General features: G+C 36.3%; 1 protein-coding gene across 1 annotated transcript; it reads left to right on the top strand.

Moving 5' to 3' along the window:
- Positions 1-12,439: 12,439 nt before the first annotated feature.
- LOC129881666 (uncharacterized) lies at positions 12,440-16,153 on the top strand. The gene has a single exon (XM_055955790.1). It carries the CDS (start codon positions 12,445-12,447, stop codon positions 15,583-15,585), a length of 3,141 nt encoding a protein of 1,046 aa, XP_055811765.1. The 5' UTR covers positions 12,440-12,444; the 3' UTR covers positions 15,586-16,153.
- The last annotated feature ends 4,075 nt before the right edge of the window (positions 16,154-20,228 follow it).

The raw sequence follows: 20,228 nt of genomic DNA, 5'->3' as shown, positions 1-20,228 counted from the left end.
AAGCATGCTAAATTCCTAGAATTTCTGTCCTAGGCACTATTTTGGGAAATTATTGGACTGTGTAAGCATGATTCCTACTCTTATCGTTCAGTCCCGCCTTATGTTGTATGATTTACCTATGGTTATATGGTTGGAAGCATATTGGGCCTTAGTCTAGGCTTAGACTAGTCATTGCCTTAGACTTACACAATTTTGGTGTTGTTGGGCCTTGGAGGTTCTCCGACCTCATTTTGGAATGTTATCTCCCTATAGACTGATAAATCAGACTTGAGTCTGATAGTCCGAGCTTTGTCTAGGTAGTAGCACATCTTGTGACCTTACCTCCATAGTGCCTTATTCTTGTATCGATCTTGTATTGCTTGGTTCTTGATTTTTGGAAGTCTTCTCGATGATTTGGGTTATATCTAGTTCAGGCTGGAGTGGTGCATTGATGATACTCAAATTGGGGGTACTCCCTATGATGCCCGATTGGTCACTGATTCTAATCTGGTTCACTCTTTTAGCTATAGTTACCAAGTTAAAGTCCGTGGTCCAGCTTACTTGTGTTCGGCTCCTTAGCTACAATTATCCCATTGAAGTCCGTGGTATAACTTACTTGTGATCAGGATCCTTATCTATAGTTACTCGATCAAAGTCTATAGTCTAGCTTACTCATGTCGAATTATTAGTCATAATTACCTAGTTGAAGTCTGTGGTCAAGCTTACACGTGGTTCAATTCCTGATTCCTTGATGAATATTCAGTGTTGACACCCAATTTTGGCCGACCTATAATTATTTTTTGAATTACTATCTTAATAGATAAACATTTTTTTAAAAAATTATTTTCTTGAATTATATATATATATATATATATATATATATATATATATATATGTATAAAGTTAATTATTTTTAGTTTTTACCAAAAAATAATAATAATAATAATAGTAATAAAAATCATATATTTTAGATTTCATAGCTTATAATATTTTTATTTATTAATATTATTAACATCATTTTTTTTTGTTTATGAAAATAACAAGCTTTGTACATTCAAATATTTTTCACATTATTTAGTATATATTATACGTGTGTGTATGTGTTTTCTTTCTAAAACATTACTTAACTAAGTATATTTTACCAATTTACTTATTCATATTAATTTGTGCATATTTCACACCTATTTTAATACGACTTATATGCATATCCATATAAAGTTGTTACTTAATTAAGTTTATTATGTATTTTAGTTAATATATATGTCATACATCTATTTTAGTATGCATTATATACATATGTTGCATCACGTATATATACATATATATATATATATATGTCACTTAACTGAGTCCTTTTTATAATTTACTTATTTATATTAATATATACGTATTGCATATCTATTTTAATATGTCTTATGTACATATGTATATAAAAGGGTTATCATTTAAGTTTATTATATATTTTGACTTGTTTATGTTAACATATTTATTACACATCTATTTAGTATGTATTATATACATGTGGGTATTTTATATGTATATACACATATATTTATATTATACGTATATGCATATTACTTTATACATGTAATATTATAATTTGATAAATTTATGATTTTTACCTATTCAACATGTATTTGATAATTAATTAGATGACATTTTATTTTTACAACTAATTAGAATTATAGCCTAACTCAATTTAATATAATCTATTTTATTTCAATCTCATCCGTTCGTTTAATTGATCGGACGACTCTTATTCATCCTTATCTCTCTCCATCTCTAACCACCCTAAACCTAAACTAATCTTTGATTTTCTTTTGGGTCATCTTCTCCAAAAGGAGAAGACAACCGCCGCCACAGCCCCTCCCATGGCTGCACTCCAGCAGCCCCACGCACACACACTCTTGCGTTCCCTCATCTCTCTCATGCTGTCTCTCTATTTTCTCTCCTTCGCTCTTCCTATCCTCACCGTCGAATAGAAACGTCGATGATGCGCAACTCCACCAGCTGCAACAAACAGCAGCGGCAGCCACCGGAAGAAGCAGCCACGAGCAGCAACAGCTGCAGCGACGGCAAGCAACGACCGGCGACGAGCTTCAACAACACACAGCAGTGGTGGCGGACAGCAGACCATCGACGATCGGTGGCTCGACGCGCAGCAGAAGCAGCAGCTACGGCAAAGCAGCAGCTCGGCGGTTCCTCCAGCTCCAACATCGACGGCGGTAGGAGCATTGATCTCCAGTCAACTGAGCAGCAACTCCGGCCAGTGACGCCGCCATGGTTCAAACCAGAATCGACCTGAAGTGTCAAGGTCAAACCATTTTACTTGCTTTCTGTCGAGAAAATTTTGAAGTCCCTCTCTGGTAAGATCTTCTCATGTTGTTCTCAATTGGTTATGTTTCTTGTTTATTTGACAGATTCTGAGACTCGATTTGATTTGGATTTAGACTTTAGTTGTCCACCCACTCGTGGGAAATTATCCCTAATTGCTACTGATTTTGTTTTGAATCTAATGTTCTGTTACGAATGATTGTTCATAGTCTACATGTTCAAATTTTAGGCTTGCAGTAGCATTTGAAATATTGTTTAGATAGAAGTTGTTATCACCACAAAAAAAAAACATGTGTTGTAAATGTTTGTGTCCACTGCATAGTTCCTTTGCATAATTCATTCCCTTTCAGCTCTAGTTATATTCTAACAACTTTCTTTATATACGCTAACTATGGAAACTTGTTGAGGTATCGTTCTTTTTGATCGATGTTGGCTTTGTGGATTCATATTGTCAATAAAGATGGTTGTAATGTGTAGATATTTTGATTCAATTATAGGAAGTTCTTCTTTGATTGATTGCAGTGATAATGTTTTGCCATACTCTGTGTTGACGCTGTTTCTTCAAATTGGGAATAATCTTTCCTGATTCTTGTCTTTTCATTTATTATGGTAAATTCTATATGCATCACTGTTTCCTGTTACTTGTTTATTTTTTTGGAATACACTAAAAATTGACATCACAGTGAACAAACATTTCATACCTCTGGATCACTAAATGTTGTAATATTTTTTTTATATGTTTTTGTTTGGATCCATACTTTGATTTTGTTTGTTTATGAAATCTGAGATATTATTACACTGTTGAAACTTTGAAATTTTGTTTGAATACTTGAATACTTATTCTAATTAAGTTGCATAACTTCTTGTCAATTATTGATAATAAATCCCTTTAAGCATGACTTTTGGACTTTTAGGCAATGTTAGTTATTTTTAAGCTTGACTTTTTCAACGTTTTTGAATTTGAATTTATTTGGTGTTTGAAATTTTGACTGATTGTGCTGTTAAGAATCTTGATTGATTTGTTATTGAAAACTTTGGTTGCTTTTGTTGAAAATTTGGTATCTCTTTTGAAATTTTTGCTCTTTTGTTTGAATTATTTGAAAGAGTTTGACTAAGAATAGTGAAGCTACTATTGTTGATTTTCTTGTTTATAGAACATCTTCCATCATTATAAAAGAAGACTCACATCTTCATTTAGACAGACAGAGACACAGAACAGAGAGAGAGAAAAGAGAAAAACAGAGAAGAAAAAAAATAATTTTCTACTTTCCGTTTTTTACATCTAATATTCACGAGAACACAAAAGGTTTTTTAAAAAAATACTTAGTGTTTGCTACTTCAACTTGTTTGGATCTCGGATATTGCTACCGCTTTTCATTGACATAAAACTCATATTAACCGGTTAGTACTCTCTTCTCCTATTTTATTGTACTTCTTTACTTTAGATTTTTACATATTATATCTTGTCAAAATAAATACATGAAGTATCCAGGTTAGTTCCCATTTTCCTCAAGATATTAGTGTATTATTTTGAAATATGTTCTTGCTTTGTTTGTTTGGTTTGTTGTAGTAAGATTATATAACCATGATATATCGCTACATATTTGTATATTGCTTGTATTTTGTTTATGCTTTAAGCAGGATTTGAACTTTAAAGTTCAAGACATGAAGAGTTCGCCTGGACCGGAGATCCGAAATTTTATTACTCTACTTCGAATTTTTTATTTGTAATTTATGGTACTTTATTTATTTGCTTCTCTATGCGGTTTTGTAATAATTTTGTAAGTAACTCTCTATATAAATAATGAAAATTGGGGAAAATATATGGGGAGGGAATATACTTGCTACTTGCTTTATTTATTTATTTTTTAGTTTATCATATATTTATATGTGTTTGAATGCATGTGATCTAGTTATACTACTCATTTCCACATGCTTAGGTCCATTTATTCACGATATAAAATTTTATATTTTTTACAAGATGTTTACTTTATATATTAAACAATAACAATAAAAATGATCTAAGAATAGTTCGTTAAATATCGTTTATCATCATACATGTTTAAAAAAATAATTTGTTTATTTTATGTGTTATCTTTGTTTATGAAAAATCTCATTTAATAATTACTTTGATGATATTTCCACATTATAACCTGTACTTTAAGACTAAAACCATGAATATAGTTTCAAATAATAGCTTTGTCATATTAATTATCTAGACATTATATATGTAGGATCTACTAAATAATTTTGAATGTAGTAATAATCATATTCAGATTTAAATGTCATTTTATGTAGACATTATGTTCATTGGATCTACAATTTTAATTACATCATATTTAAATATTTTAATTAATATTTTTAACATGCTAGTCATTTGGAAATCATGTGCATGAGATTTTATGTTGAATATCATATAGCAAATCATGTCTATAGGACTTAATGAATATTTTAGTATTTTTATAGGAATTAAGTTATGCTTATAAGATTCAAATATTTTCATTATATTGATTCACATAGAAATCATGTCTAATATAGTGTGTTGTCAATCCATAAATCATACCTATAGTTTTTTTTAATAAAATTTAGAAATCATGCCATTAATATCATGCTTAGATCTAATTTAAAGCAATAGTTTGTTAATAAGGTCGTTGATTTTATGTTTGTTAGGACGTTGAAAGACTAAATCTTAGTTTACTATCCTTGTTATGTATTTAAAACGTGTCATCTAGTTTAATGTCTTGAACTTCCTTTAAATATACATATGAAAGTAATAATATGCCCAAAATCTTGCCTCGTTTGAGTTAAATTACCAATCCTCATACTATTTGAATAATTGTTAATTAATCAATTTTATATTAGAACATTCTCTTTATTTAAAATCATATTATTCCATATTTATAAACTTTATCCAAGATTTTCAGCAAAGTAGTAAAAAATGTATTCTAAATATTAGGAAGAACTCACACGAGTTATTGTAGTTATCATGCTTATAGTTTCTGCGCCTTTAATAAATATTTCATCATATTTCTATATTTTAGAAATCATGTTTATAGGTTTAAATAATAATTTCAGCATATCTTTTGAATGTAAATATTTTAAGAACATTGTTTCATGTAGAAATCATACCCATAGATAAAAATTGATTTTGCCGGTTAAAATCATATCCCCTGTAATGTGTCGTTATTATGTATAAAAATCATCTCTATAAGATTCTAACAAATATTTATTGTATTATTCCATTTTGAGGCCATGTCTACATTTTAATAAATTTTCATTTCATTTAGAAACCATATCTATAGTATTTTAATAAATCTTCAGCATGTTATTAACTAAAATCATATTAATAGGATTTATAAACACTATTAGTTAATAACTAAAATTATCAAGCATGCTTTCTTTATTACAATCGCCTTTGTAATTAACATTGCCTTCATATATTTAAAATAATGAAATATTATTGTCTATCTTATTCAAGTTTTATATTTTACAATATCTACGTCTGATTATATGCACACACACATAATTATTATGACCTTCACAACTTATCTGTGTTTTCAAGCATGCTAATTAATTAATCTAGAGGCTTATTTGAGATTTTATGTGCTAACTGCTTGTCCTATCTGTTTTGTTTGACGATGGGTCTAATTAGGATGCCGATATTTTCTTTGGTCTAAAACCTATCCTAATAGTATATCCAATGCCTCTTGGACATTAAGTTGGATCGATAGACACGCTTTAGGACGTTAGTTATTATTTCTTTTAGATCGCTTTAGGATTATAATAATAAATAAACTTAAGAGGGGTAGGGGTAGTTAGGCCCTTCGGAAATGATGGAAGTTGACACGAGCAGAAAAATGACAAAAACTTTATATATTTTGTCTTTCAATTAATGAGCCGGCGCTGATCCGAAGAAAATAAGAATGTAGATAATTTTATTTCCTGTCGACTTTTAAATATTTTTGTTTGTATATATATTTGGGGTAGTTTAATATTTTAAAACTCAATGATTTTTCGCATCCTTAATCTTATTAGAAATTTCACCCAAATTAGATTTACAACATATTATATATTCATATATCTACACTTGCCTATTATCTTATTCATTTTTCTTTTATTGTGGCTACAAATTAAGTAACCATTGCTAATACTAGACATTTATTTTACCATAAATTAAGTAAGTTATTTATTCAAATGATTTTAAAATATACATTTGTATTTTTTATATATTTTAAGTATATTATTTATTATTTATTTATACAATAAATATATTATTATTAAATTTGGGTCATTCATATATAAGATGTATATATATGACATACCTTATATTTTCACTATTTTTTCAAAATTAATAAAACCTTTCTTCTTAATATTTCTAAAACAAACAAAATGAATAAATATCCCTAATCATTTTTCTAAAACTAAATTTAAGGACTATCTTTGGATAGGCTCTGAGAGATGCCTAATACCTTCCCCTCGAGTAACTAAAACCCTTACTTAGAATCTCACAGGTTTCGCAAATCAAAACAGAGTTTACATTTACAATGGTTTTCCTAATATTTTCCTTAAAATTAGGTGGCGACTCTAAACAAACAATTTCAAAATCAGAGGCATAGCCATTTTTTATGTTGTGAACTATTTCGACCCGCTCGAAAATAGGGTGCGACAGCTTGGCGACTCTGCTGGGGAAACCCCATGTACTTAGCATTTTAGGTTTTAACCTTAGTAAAATTTAGTTTTAGAATTATGGGATATTCATTTTATTACTTGCATTTATTTGCTTTAATTTATTTATTGTGATTTGTTATATTACTTGTTATTTGAAAGGACGCAAGCTAAATCCAAACTTGCGCTCCTTATTTGCTTGAAAAACACTACATGTTATTGATATTCTTACACTGTCACTTGCATTTTCTATCGAGTCTTTGGCCGTACACAATACACACACTGGTTCACGCGGGGAGTGTCTCACACTCCCCCAAACCTTCTTTTGGATTCTTTAGTTTCAAAGTTTGCACAATAAGATTAGTGTGCCTTCTCGCAAAAATTCAGTCCACTCTTGAATATCTAGGAAAAAATCTTACTCTAGAAAATAGGCCATGATGCATACACCTTAGGCGAGGCGATCCAATGCACCGTCTTCGCAATTAGGAAATCCACCCTTTGTCAAAGGTTATACACCTAACGACATATTTGTTTTGTGAAAGTTGTTATGAATGATCCAAAGAAAAAGAACACATGACGGATTTGGAATAAACATACTTATCATACCCTTACCTTTCTTTCAGATGAATATCAACCAAAACCTCCCAAACATTCAGATGGTTGTTTCGGCCCCCCATACAATACAAAATTGGTGGCAAAACATTCGTAGGGCGCATGGTGTTGAGATCAGAAGGCATTTAGGTGCTTTGTTGTCGCTCATGGGAATTCGAGCCAACAAGATCTTCATTATATTACTGATGGAGTTTTGGGACCCAAGCACTGTGACCTTTAAGTTCTTGGATTTTGAAATCACTCCAACACTAGAGGAATTTAGTGTTTTTCTTGAATTACCAATAAGAGGAAGAACACCAATATGTCCATCAACCATAAGTACAGAAGGTTTCCTTGGGTTGTTAGGGCTGCGTATCTTGCCATCACTAAGGCGTGCAGAAAATGGGAAGGTAAAGTTGGACTATCTTTTCCAAAGATTTGGTCGTCTCGAGAGCTTCGATAAGCACCGAGATGAATTTGCATGCACTCGTAGACAATGGATGCATATGAGACCAAGGGTATTTGTGATGGCCTTTTTGGGGGCTATGGTCTTCCCAATGAGGTTTCATTCGATAAATATCAACATTCTGCCAATTGTAATGGAACTTTTTGCGGTACCGCATAACTATTCCTTGGTGCATATGATTCTCGCTGAAGTATTTCGATCATTGTCAGCATGCACAAGGGGGCATAACTTCTTTGGGGGCTGTAATTTATTATTACAGATCTGGACAATAGAGCACTTCTATCGCCGAGAACCACAAAGGGACTACACAATAGACGCCCACAATTTGATCCAAAGCCACAATGATCGTCTTAGGTATTGGGACGCACCTATGGGAGAGGAAGAGTGGCGTCCGTTTTTGACCAACCTCACAGGAGATTCCATCCACTGGAAGTATTTTTGGATGAGAGGATCGGTTTTTGTCAGGACACAACACTTCTATTTCATTAATCTGGTTGGGCTAGGAGGTATTCAGCCATATGCTCCTCTCTGAGTGTTACGACAATTCGGAGTTGTCCAAGACATACCATTATGGGTAAATATGGCACTACACGAGGATGATCTCACTTCGGTCCCAGCAGGGCGTATAAGGAATTTGCAATTAGATTGGGATCACATTATTACGATAGAGGCAGAAAATGAAAAATGGTGCACGCCAGAATATTACGTGTGGCGTACCACTGTGAGACATTTGGCTCGGCCAAGTACGAAGGGGATTGTGGGTGTTGCGGACAACCAATGGATTAATTGGGTTAAGCAGGGAGTACTCCCTCACATTGAATTCACAACACCAATGTACAATCAAATAATTCCAGGATCAGTAGATCATTTGATACCAATGATCGAAGAAGATCCAGAGGAAGACCCTGAAGAGGATCCAAGTGAAGATCCTGAGGAGCCGGAAGAGGAAGATCCGGAAGAAGATCCAGAAGAGGACCCAGAGGAAGAAGCTCACTCTGAGTATGGTTCGATAGGGTTCGATGAAGAGGTAGGATCGAACCAGATTGACGAACTGTCGGAGTACTATCCAGGGCCCTATTATGATTATGATGATGATGACGACGCTCCAACATGGCCTTAGAGTTTCATTCTTATCATGTGCTTTGTCATCCTTTTGTTCGCCTTATGGCCTCCATGTATTTTCTTTTTTTTTAGGTTTCTGCCCGTGTACTTCATTACAAAGATCCAAGGCATCTTTGATTAATAAAATTATGTTATTCCAAATCCGAAATGTGTTTAATGGATCATTTATCATCAAATTGATTGCAACATAGGTCGTCCTCTAGCAAAAAGAGGCTATGTATAGGACACATTTGAATGTCGTTAACTTGGCGTGTATGTGTATTATATACTTGTTGTACTTTTAAATCTTTCCCAAACTAACATACATACTTTTTCTTTCTTTTATTTTGTTTTGTTAATCCCTAAAAGAACGTTGATTTGTGTCGACTTGCGAACTGGCTGACTCACGATACAACCTTCGATCAAGGGGAAAGATGACAGGTGGAGAAGACTTTAACGCTGCTGCAAACATAATGATACCAGTAGAAAATCCTGAAAGTTCTCAAAATATAGCCGACATCCAAAATGATGAGAAGATGGCTCACATGGCGCAAGAGCTTGAGATTTTGAGAGAGGAACTACGTCAAGTGCGAGACTTGGCCAAGCTTTCGGCTACTACCTTCCCGACTTTCAAGATGTACAGCTACCTCCCTAGAGCTGACCTGCCTCCTGCAGATTCTCCAAACATGCCTAAACGTGCTCCTATTCATGGTCAAGCGCCATTAGCTCATCCGTCTGCAATCAGGACTGCTCCTGACCTTCCCACTCAAGACCCCGTCACACCTACCTACCCAGTGACAAACCAGATATTTGGAGCACACACCGTCGCTCCTTATGATTCACAGATCCCACCTGTATATGCTGTTGAGGCCCCTACTTTCACGACACCGGTTAGGGTCAAGGTCCCGCATGAGGTGGACCAATATGCAGAGATGGAGAAGGATGCCCGATTGAAAGAAGATGAGTCAATAGACGCTCAACTTCGAGGTCTAAGAAAGGCGTTGAAAAACCTACAAGTCTCTAGGGGAACAGAGAGCCTAGATTATGATGACTTATGTATCCACCCAGATATTGACATGCCGGTAGGATACAAGCGACCCAATCCCTTACAATTTTGATGGAAACAAGCGATGCGCTTACCACTCGGGAATCCAAGGGCATGACACAGAAGATTGTTATGGCTTGAAAAACCAGGTTGAGACGTTGATCAGAAGAGGAATAATAAAATGCACTCCAACACCTCCGAATGTGAACAACAACCCTTTGCCAAATCATGAGAATCGAGAAGTCAATATGATTTCTCTAGAAAAAGAGTACAACTTGGGAGAAACCATCGCGCCTGTCTGGAACGCCGAAGAAGCTGCCACTGCATCTCCAGTACAACCTATTATCACTGTTCAGCTAAGGGAACCTCTTACTGTCCAAACATATCTCCCGAGAGTTGTAGTAACCACTACAGTTGCTAGAAAGGCTGAGTTTGACACCAAAAAAGTCCCATGGGATTATAAAACAGAAGCCAAGGGCAAGATGATTGACACCGCTGTGGCTCAGGGGATGACTAGATCAGGAAGGTGTTATACTCCCGAGAATCTGGATCAAGGAGTTATTGGGAAGGAGCCGAATCCCAAGAAGAATGTTACGGATGCTGAAGTCACAGAATTTTGGAGAAAGATGCAGCCGAAAGACTATTCAGTCGAAGAGCAACTGAAAAAGACATCGGCTCATATATCCATAATGTCTTTGCTAATGAGTTCTGAGGCTCATAGGAATGCTTTGATGAAGGTGTTAAATGGGGTTTGCATTCCAAAAGAGACCGCAAGTGAAACCTTAGCTGCAACAATTGGACAAGTGTTGGAATCTAACAAAATCTCTTTCCATGATAATGAGCTACCAACGGAAGGGACTGGACACAACAAAGCACTTCATATCGCGGTCAAATGTCGTGATAAGATTGTGACCCGAGTTCTGATTGATGGCGGTTCTGGATGTAACATCTACCCTTTCACAACTCTGAGAGTTTTAGGCTTGAATATGGGAGATATAGAGGAAAGTCGTGTAAAGGTGAGAGCTTTTGATGGAGCATAGAGAAGCGTCATTGGAGAAATCCATCTCACATTGCAAGTGGGACCAGCAGAATTCCCTATTTTATTTTAAGTGATGGATGTGTCATCAAACTACAACCTGTTGCTGGGAAGACCATGGGTCCATATGGCAAAAGCAGTTCCTTCAACTCTTCATCAATGTGTAAAGTTTGAGTGGGGTCACACAGAAGTTACTGTTCATGGGGAGCTCAATCACCCCATCTATTCTGTCAATTCTGTTCCAATAAATGAGGAATTAGATGGAGCCACTTTTCACACTTTAGAAATCATGTAAGCTGTGAGGATTGACGAGAAGTTAGAGTCGGTTGGTGTGAAATTGTCAGGGGCATCGAAGATGGTCGCAGCAGAGATGTTGAAATACGGGTATCAGCCTAAGACAGGACTTGGACCTAGGGCCAATGGCATAGTTGAACCCATCCAGCTGAAGCATCAGAAAGGTACCACTGGACTCGGATATGGATCTACATCCGGACGAGTCCACAACAGGGGATCCATCAAGACAACGTTTGTACCAGAGCAAGTTCCGATTCTAGATCACGCATCTGACGATGACATAGTGGAAGGAATAGGAAATTTGTTCGTGGCCATGATTGGAGAAGAGGAAGAGATAGATCTCCGCAAATTGAGCATCCGTGATTCCAAGCCTAGAGAAAGCTTGCAGAATTGGACCGTCAGTCCTTCCCTGTTTCGACAAAAGTCCTGGTAGTGTGGAACGTAGTTTTGTATTTTTAAATTTGAATGATCAAAGCTGAGGCTTGTATCATGCTTGATCTTTGTTTTTGGTTGCTTTTTCTAAAAAAGCTAGAACGCTTTTAAATAAAAGTCTTTAATTTCTTTAAAAAATTATCTCATTATTTCTACCTACTTATTTATTTTTACTCGCCTTTTATACGTTTCAGCATTCATGTTAAAAATCCTAGTTCAACGGTTATGACATGTAATGAATCCATCGAGCAAAGTGAAAAGAACGAACACGATCAAGAAGAATATGATGAAAGCATGATGCCTGAAAATCTACCACACGAGATCGAGAAGTTTGAAAGTCAGGAGAAACCTAATATGGATGAAACAGAGGTTGTCAATTTAGGAGATGAGGAAACTGTGAAGGAAACCCGAATTAGCATACATTTAGAGGCCGAAAGAAAGAATGAGTTAATAGAATTGCTTAGGCAACATGTTGACATATTTGCTTGGTCTTATGACGATATGCCAGGATTATGCACCGATATCGTTTCACATAGACTACCAATTGATCCCACCTGCCTGCCCGTTAAACAAAAGACAAGAAAGTTCAAGCCAGACTTGAGTCTAAGGATCAAAGAAGAGGTAACCAAGCAGATTGAGGCGAACATTGTGAGGGTCACAAATTACCCCACTTGGTTGGCAAATATAGTACCAGTGCCAAAAAAGGATGGAAAGATCAGAATATGTGTGGACTATCGAGATCTCAACAGAGCTAGTCCTAAGGATGATTTCCCTCTCCCAAATATCCATATACTCATTGACAATTGTGCAAAACATGAATTGCAATCATTTGTCGATTGTTTCGCGGGATATCACCAGATATTGATGAATGAAGACGATGCAGAAAAGACAGCATTTATCACTCCATGGGGGGTGTATTGCTATAGAGTAATGCCATTTGGCCTAAAAAATGCTGGCGCAACCTACATGAGGGCCATGACCGCTCTTTTCCATGATATGATCCACAAGGAGATTGAAGTATATGTGGACGATATCATTATCAAATCCAAGAGGAGTTCGGATCACTTATATGATTTGCAAAAATTCTTTGAGAGGTTACGAAAGTATAATCTTAAATTGAATCCAGCAAAGTGCGCATTTGGAGTACCTGCAGGAAAACTGTTAGGATTCATTATTAGCAGGAGAGGCATAGAGTTGGATCCCTCTAAGATCAAGGCAATTCAAGAATTACCTCCCCCGAAGACCAGGAAGGACGTGATGAGTTTCTTGGGAAGGCTTAACTACATCAGTCGGTTCATAGCACAATCCACAGTAATTTGTGAACCCATTTTCAAATTACTTAAGAAGGATGCTGCCACAAAATGGATGGAGGAATGTCAAAGGGCTTTCGACAAAATCAAAGAATATTTGTCCAACCCGCCAGTATTAGTCCCACCTGAGCCCGGGAGGCCGTTGCTACTATACTTATCTGTCATGGATAATGCATTTGGATGCGTATTGGGACAACATGATCAGACAGGTAGAAGAGAGCAAGCCATTTACTACTTGAGCAAGAAGTTCACACCGTATGAGGCAAGATATACCTCGTTGGAACGAACATGTTGTGCTTTGACTTGGATCGTGCAGAAATTTAGGCATTACCTGTCTGCATACACCACGTACTTAATCTCAAGATTGGATCCACTCAAGTACATCTTTCAGAAACCAATGCCTACAGGTAAATTGGCAAAATGGCAAATTTTGTTGAGCGAGTTCGACATTGTGTACGTGACACAGAAGGCCATCAAAGGACAAGCCTTGGCTGACCACCTCGCAGAAAATCCAGTGGATCAAGATTATGAGCCTCTAAAAACTTACTTCCCTGATGAAGAAGTATTATTTGTAGGAGAAGACGTATCAGAACGATACGATGGTTGGAGGATGTTTTTTAATGGAGCATCAAATTCCAAAGGAGTTGGAATAGGAGCGGTTTTAATTTCAGAAAAGGGTCAATATTACCCAATTTCAGCCAAGATTAGGTTTGATTGCACCAATAACATGGCAGAGTATGAAGCTTGTATTCTCGGACTTAGAATGGCCATAGACATGAACGTCAAAGAGCTTTTGGTCATAGGTGATTCTGATTTATTGGTTCATCAGGTGCAAGGAGAATGGGCTGCTAAGAATGTGAAGATCCTTCCTTATTTGCATTGCATAAAGGAGTTGAGTAGGAGATTCACAAAGATTGACTTCAAACATGTCCCTCGAGCTCAAAATGAATTTGCCGATGCTTTGGCAACAATATCCTCAATGATTCAACATCCGGACAAGAATTACATCGACCCTATTGAAGTAAAGTTATATGATCGACATGCATATTGTTTTCATGTTGATGAGGAATTGGATGGAAGACCATGGTACTATGACATCAAGAGATTGATAGAAGCACGAGAATATCCCGAAAATGCCACCAGCAAGCAAAAAGGGACTCTGAGAAGGATGGCCAATCATTTCTTTCTTAATGGAGAAATTTTGTATAGGAGGACTCCAGATTTAGGATTGCTAAGATGTGTTGACGCCAAGGAAGCGACGAGACTTTTAGAAGAAATACATGCAGGAACATGTGGACCTCATATGAATGGGTTCACTCTGGCTAAGAAGATCTTAAGAGCTGGATATTTTTGGATGACCATGGAGAGAGATAGCATTCGATACGTGCAGAAGTGTCATCAATGCCAAGTGCATGGAGATTTTATACGAGTTCCACCAAATGAGCTCAATGTTATGGGTTCCCCATGGCCATTTTCTGCTTGGGGCATGGATGTAATTGGACCCATAGAGCCTCCTGCATCAAATGGACATCGTTTCATCCTTGTGGCTATCGATTATTTTACAAAATGGGTCGAAGCTTCGACATATAAGGCAGTAACTAAGAAAGTCGTGGCAGATTTTGTTCGTAACAATATCATTTGTCGATTCGGGATTCCAGAATCAATTATAACAGATAATGCGGCAAATCTCAACAGCGATCTTATGAAGGAAATTTGTGAGCGATTCAAGATTACTCATCGAAATTCCACAACTTATCGGCCACAGATGAATGGAGCAGTTGAAGCAGCAAACAAGAACATCAAGAAGATTTTGAGGAAAATAGTGGATGGTCACAGACAATGGCATGAGAAGTTACCATATGCTCTGCTCGGTTATCGTACCACAATCAGAACTTCCACTGGGGCAACTCCTTATATGTTGGTTTATGGTTCAGAAGCAGTAATACCTGCTGAAGTGGAAATACCATCTTTAAGGATTATTCAAGAGGTCGGTTTAGATGATACAGAATGGATTCGCAGCAGGATTGAACAGTTGATGCTCATTGATGAGAAAAGAATGGATGCAGTTTGTCATGGTCAACTTTACCAAAATAGAATGGCCAAAGCATTTAACAAGAAGGTCAACCCTCGACAGTTCACACCAGGACAATTAGTATTGAAGAAGATATTTCCTCACCAAGGAGAAGCTAAAGGAAAATTTGCACCAAACTGGCAAGGTCCTTACATGGTTCATAGAGTATTATCTGGAGGAGCAGTAATCTTGGCAGAAATGGACGGTACAGTGAGCACGAAGCCAATCAACTCAGACTCCATCAAGAAGTACTACATCTGAAGACATCAAGACTAGCTTTCATTTTTTTTTTACTCTTACATTCCATATAAACAGAACTACGTCTCGACCTGACTTCCCACGGTGGGGTACGTAGGCAGCCCACATCGGGTTCGGTCCTCTTTTAGAAAATCCAAAAACATCATTTCCATGTATTTAGAACTACGCTCGACCTGACTTCCCTCGGCGGGATACGTAGGCAATCCTTGCCGGATTCGGTCCCTTTATAGTTTAACTTTTCTATTGTACTCGAACTACGTCCTGACCTGATTCCACTTGGATACGTAGGCAACCTTAAGGGTTCGGTCATACCTTAGAAAACTCTCCTTTAGTTAGGTATCATTAGAACGTGAAGGATCTCGCGAATAAATCAAGAGAAGCATCGTCACAAGACAAGACTACAAGAAAGATTACATTTGGATATGGAGAAGCATGATGGACTCCAAATCATGTCATAACCTTAAGATGATCCAGGATTACTCTCTCTCTCTCTCTCTATATATATATATATATATATATGATGATATACTCTTTTGTCTAAAAACAAACTACTATTTTTATTTATTTATTTTTATTCATTTGTTTTCTTATTTATTTATATTTTTTTTTAAAAAAATGCTTTTCTACTATTCCACCTACTAAGTCTCTAGGTTAAGATACTACGGACGGACTATAGAGGTATTGGAGGTTCCCAGTGATGAGGCCTGAATCAGCGAGTCGATACAAATCAACACCCCCTCCCAAACTAAAATTTTCTTTGAGCGCAGGAAAACAGAAGATCGAGGAAGACAACCTCAAGTCTAGAGGATGACTGCAGACGCCATTCGACTTCTCAAAATCATAAGCCAAAATATTCTTCCCTTACTTTATTTATCAGAAATACTTTATACTTCGATGTGCTGTCTAAAGGATTTCCCTTTAAATCTTTGCAGGTACGATCGAGATCCGGATCAAAATACTGAAGACAAGGGGGGCCCATATGATAAATAGGATAGTTTACTTTTGTCAAATATAACTCCATCAATTGGAGCTTATCTTCTAACCTCGTCAACAACTCCTCCGTCGGAGAATATCGTCTAACTGCGTCAAACAAGCTCCCTCGATTGGAGAACGCCATCTAACACCATTCAAAACTCCGCTGACCGGAGGCTGTATATATCCATCACCGTTCGATTGTATATATCCACCGAATATTGTATATAGTGAACATCATTCAAACTCCGTTGTCTGAAGACTGTATATAACAAATATCGTCCAAACTTCGACGTCTGGAGGCTGTATATACCAAATAGTCCAAATTCTACCATTTGGAGGTTGTACATAGCAAACCCCATCAAACTCCTTCGATCAGGAGCATGCATACTACAACGTCGTACATTTATAGTTAAATTTACATTACCAGTTTTACACCGCCGGATACAGGCGTCACTTTACAATCTCTACACCGCCGGATATAGGCGTTACTTTATAATCTCTACACCGCCGGATACAGGCGTTACTTTACAAGTTTTACATCGCCGGATACAGGCGTTACATTACAGTTTTACATCGCCGGATACAGGCGTTACATTTACAAGTTTAACACCGCCGGATGCAGGCGTTACATTACAATTTTACACTGCCGGATACAGGCGTTACATTACAGTTTTACACCGCCGGATACAGGCGTTACATTTACAATTTCTACACCGCCGGATACAGGCGTTACTTTATAGTTTTACACCGCCGGATACAGGCGTTACATTTACAATTTCTACACCGCCGGATACAGGCGTTACTTTACAAGTCTTACACCGCCGGATACAGGCGTTACATTTACAAGTTTTACATCGCCGGATACAGGCGTTACTTTACAAGTCTTACACCGCCGGATACAGGCGTTACATTTACAAGTCTTACACCGCCGGATACAGGCGTTACATTTACAAGTTTTACATCGCCGGATACAGGCGTTACATTTACAAGCTCTACACCGACGGATATAGGCGTTTACATTACAATCACTCCACTAGACGGAGGACACTAACACTACAACATAGAACTCCTTTTAAGCAACAAACTAGAGCAAGCTAGTGGAATGTCAAGCATCCCTAGCTACGCCAATGATTCTCTTTCGAAACTCAACTGGACTCGATTCTCCAAGTTTTGGATTTGAATAACTCTTTCATGTCTCAGCATCACCATGACTCGATACTGGGGCAATTTATTTTGAAAATTCCCATTCTTTTCTCTACCATAGGTCTTTAGTAGAAATTACTATGGAGCATTTCTCATTCCGAGTTTGTTTCTTAGAATTACCTCCAACCTGATTTCCCACATACTAGAATATGCTAATAACCTCGGTTCGAGCGTTGATCATATTCATTCTATTCGTGCTAACATCCCCATACGTTCATCCCTCTTAAGAACTCGGTGTCACCATAATCCAACACTGGGGCAAATTTTGAATTCGATCAAAATTTGTTGTGATTCTACAATCCAGAACTACACACGGCCTGATTCTCGTATAACCAGAGATATGTAGGCAACTTGAAACTGAAGTATCGGCTGCAATATTTTTTCAACTCCCACTCATTTTATTAGGTCCCTCTGAGGTTGTCTCATCGGTCGGACAAAATCGGCTACTCCGTCAAATTTCTTTGCTCGTCAATTCATCCCTCATTCCCAAGCAAAGAAGGGGCAAGCTGTTGACACCCAATTTTGGCCGACCTATAATTATTTTTTGAATTACTATCTTAATAGATAAACATTTTTTTTTAAAATTATTTTCTTGAATTATATATATATATATATATATATATATATATATATACATATGTATAAAGTTAATTATTTTTAGTTTTTACCAAAAAATAATAATAATAATAATAATAGTAATAAAAATCATATATTTTAGATTTCATAGCTTATAATATTTTTATTTATTAATATTATTAACATCATTTTTTTTGTTTATGAAAATAACAAGCTTTGTACATTCAAATATTTTTCACATTATTTAGTATATATTATACGTGTGTGTATGTGTTTTCTTTCTAAAACATTACTTAACTAAGTATATTTTACCAATTTACTTATTCATATTAATTTGTGCATATTTCACACCTATTTTAATACGACTTATATGCATATCCATATAAAGTTGTTACTTAATTAAGTTTATTATGTATTTTAGTTAATATATATGTCATACATCTATTTTAGTATGCATTATATACATATGTTGCATCACGTATATATACATATATATATATATATATATATGTCACTTAACTGAGTCCTTTTTATAATTTACTTATTTATATTAATATATACGTATTGCATATCTATTTTAATATGTCTTATGTACATATGTATATAAAAGGGTTATCATTTAAGTTTATTATATATTTTGACTTGTTTATGTTAACATATTTATTACACATCTATTTAGTATGTATTATATACATGTGGGTATTTATATGTATATACACATATATTTATATTATACGTATATGCATATTACTTTATACATGTAATATTATAATTTGATAAATTTATGATTTTTACCTATTCAACATGTATTTGATAATTAATTAGATGACATTTTATTTTTACAACTAATTAGAATTATAGCCTAACTCAATTTAATATAATCTATTTTATTTCAATCTCATCCGTTCGTTTAATTGATCGGACGACTCTTATTCATCCTTATCTCTCTCCATCTCTAACCACCCTAAACCTAAACTAATCTTTGATTTTCTTTTGGGTCATCTTCTCCAAAAGGAGAAGACAACCACCGCCACAGCCCCTCCCATGGCTGCACTCCAGCAGCCCCACGCACACACACTCTTGCGTTCCCTCATCTCTCTCATGCTGTCTCTCTATTTTCTCTCCTTCGCTCTTCCTATCCTCACCGTCGAATAGAAACGTCGATGATGCGCAACTCTACCAGCTGCAACAAACAGCAGCGGCAGCCACCGGAAGAAGCAGCCACGAGCAGCAACAGCTGCAGCGACGGCAAGCAACGACCGGCGACGAGCTTCAACAACACACAGCAGTGGTGGCGGACAGCAGACCATCGACGATCGGTGGCTCGACGCGCAGCAGAAGCAGCGGCTACGGCAAAGCAGCAGCTCGGCGGTTCCTCCAGCTCCAACATCGACGGCGGTAGGAGTATTGATCTCCAGTCAGCTGAGCAGCAACTCCGGCCAGTGACGCCGCCATGGTTCAAACCAGAATCGACCTGAAGTGTCAAGGTCAAACCATTTTACTTGCTTTCTGTCGAGAAAATTTTGAAGTCCCTCTCTGGTAAGATCTTCTCATGTTGTTCTCAATTGGTTATGTTTCTTGTTTATTTGATAGATTCTGAGACTCGATTTGATTTGGATTTAGACTTTAGTTGTCCACCCACTCGTGGGAAATTATCCCTAATTGCTACTGATTTTGTTTTGAATCTAATGTTCTGTTACGAATGATTGTTCATAGTCTACATGTTCAAATTTTAGGCTTGCAGTAGCATTTGAAATATTGTTTAGATAGAAGTTGTTATCACCACAAAAAAAAAACATGTGTTGTAAATGTTTGTGTCCACTGCATAGTTCCTTTGCATAATTCATTCCCTTTCAGCTCTAGTTATATTCTAACAACTTTCTTTATATACG

Source organism: Solanum dulcamara, chromosome 3 (genome assembly GCF_947179165.1).
Source record: "Solanum dulcamara chromosome 3, daSolDulc1.2, whole genome shotgun sequence".
Taxonomy (NCBI): Eukaryota; Viridiplantae; Streptophyta; class Magnoliopsida; order Solanales; family Solanaceae; genus Solanum; species Solanum dulcamara.
This window is presented reverse-complemented; position numbering and strand designations above follow the sequence as displayed.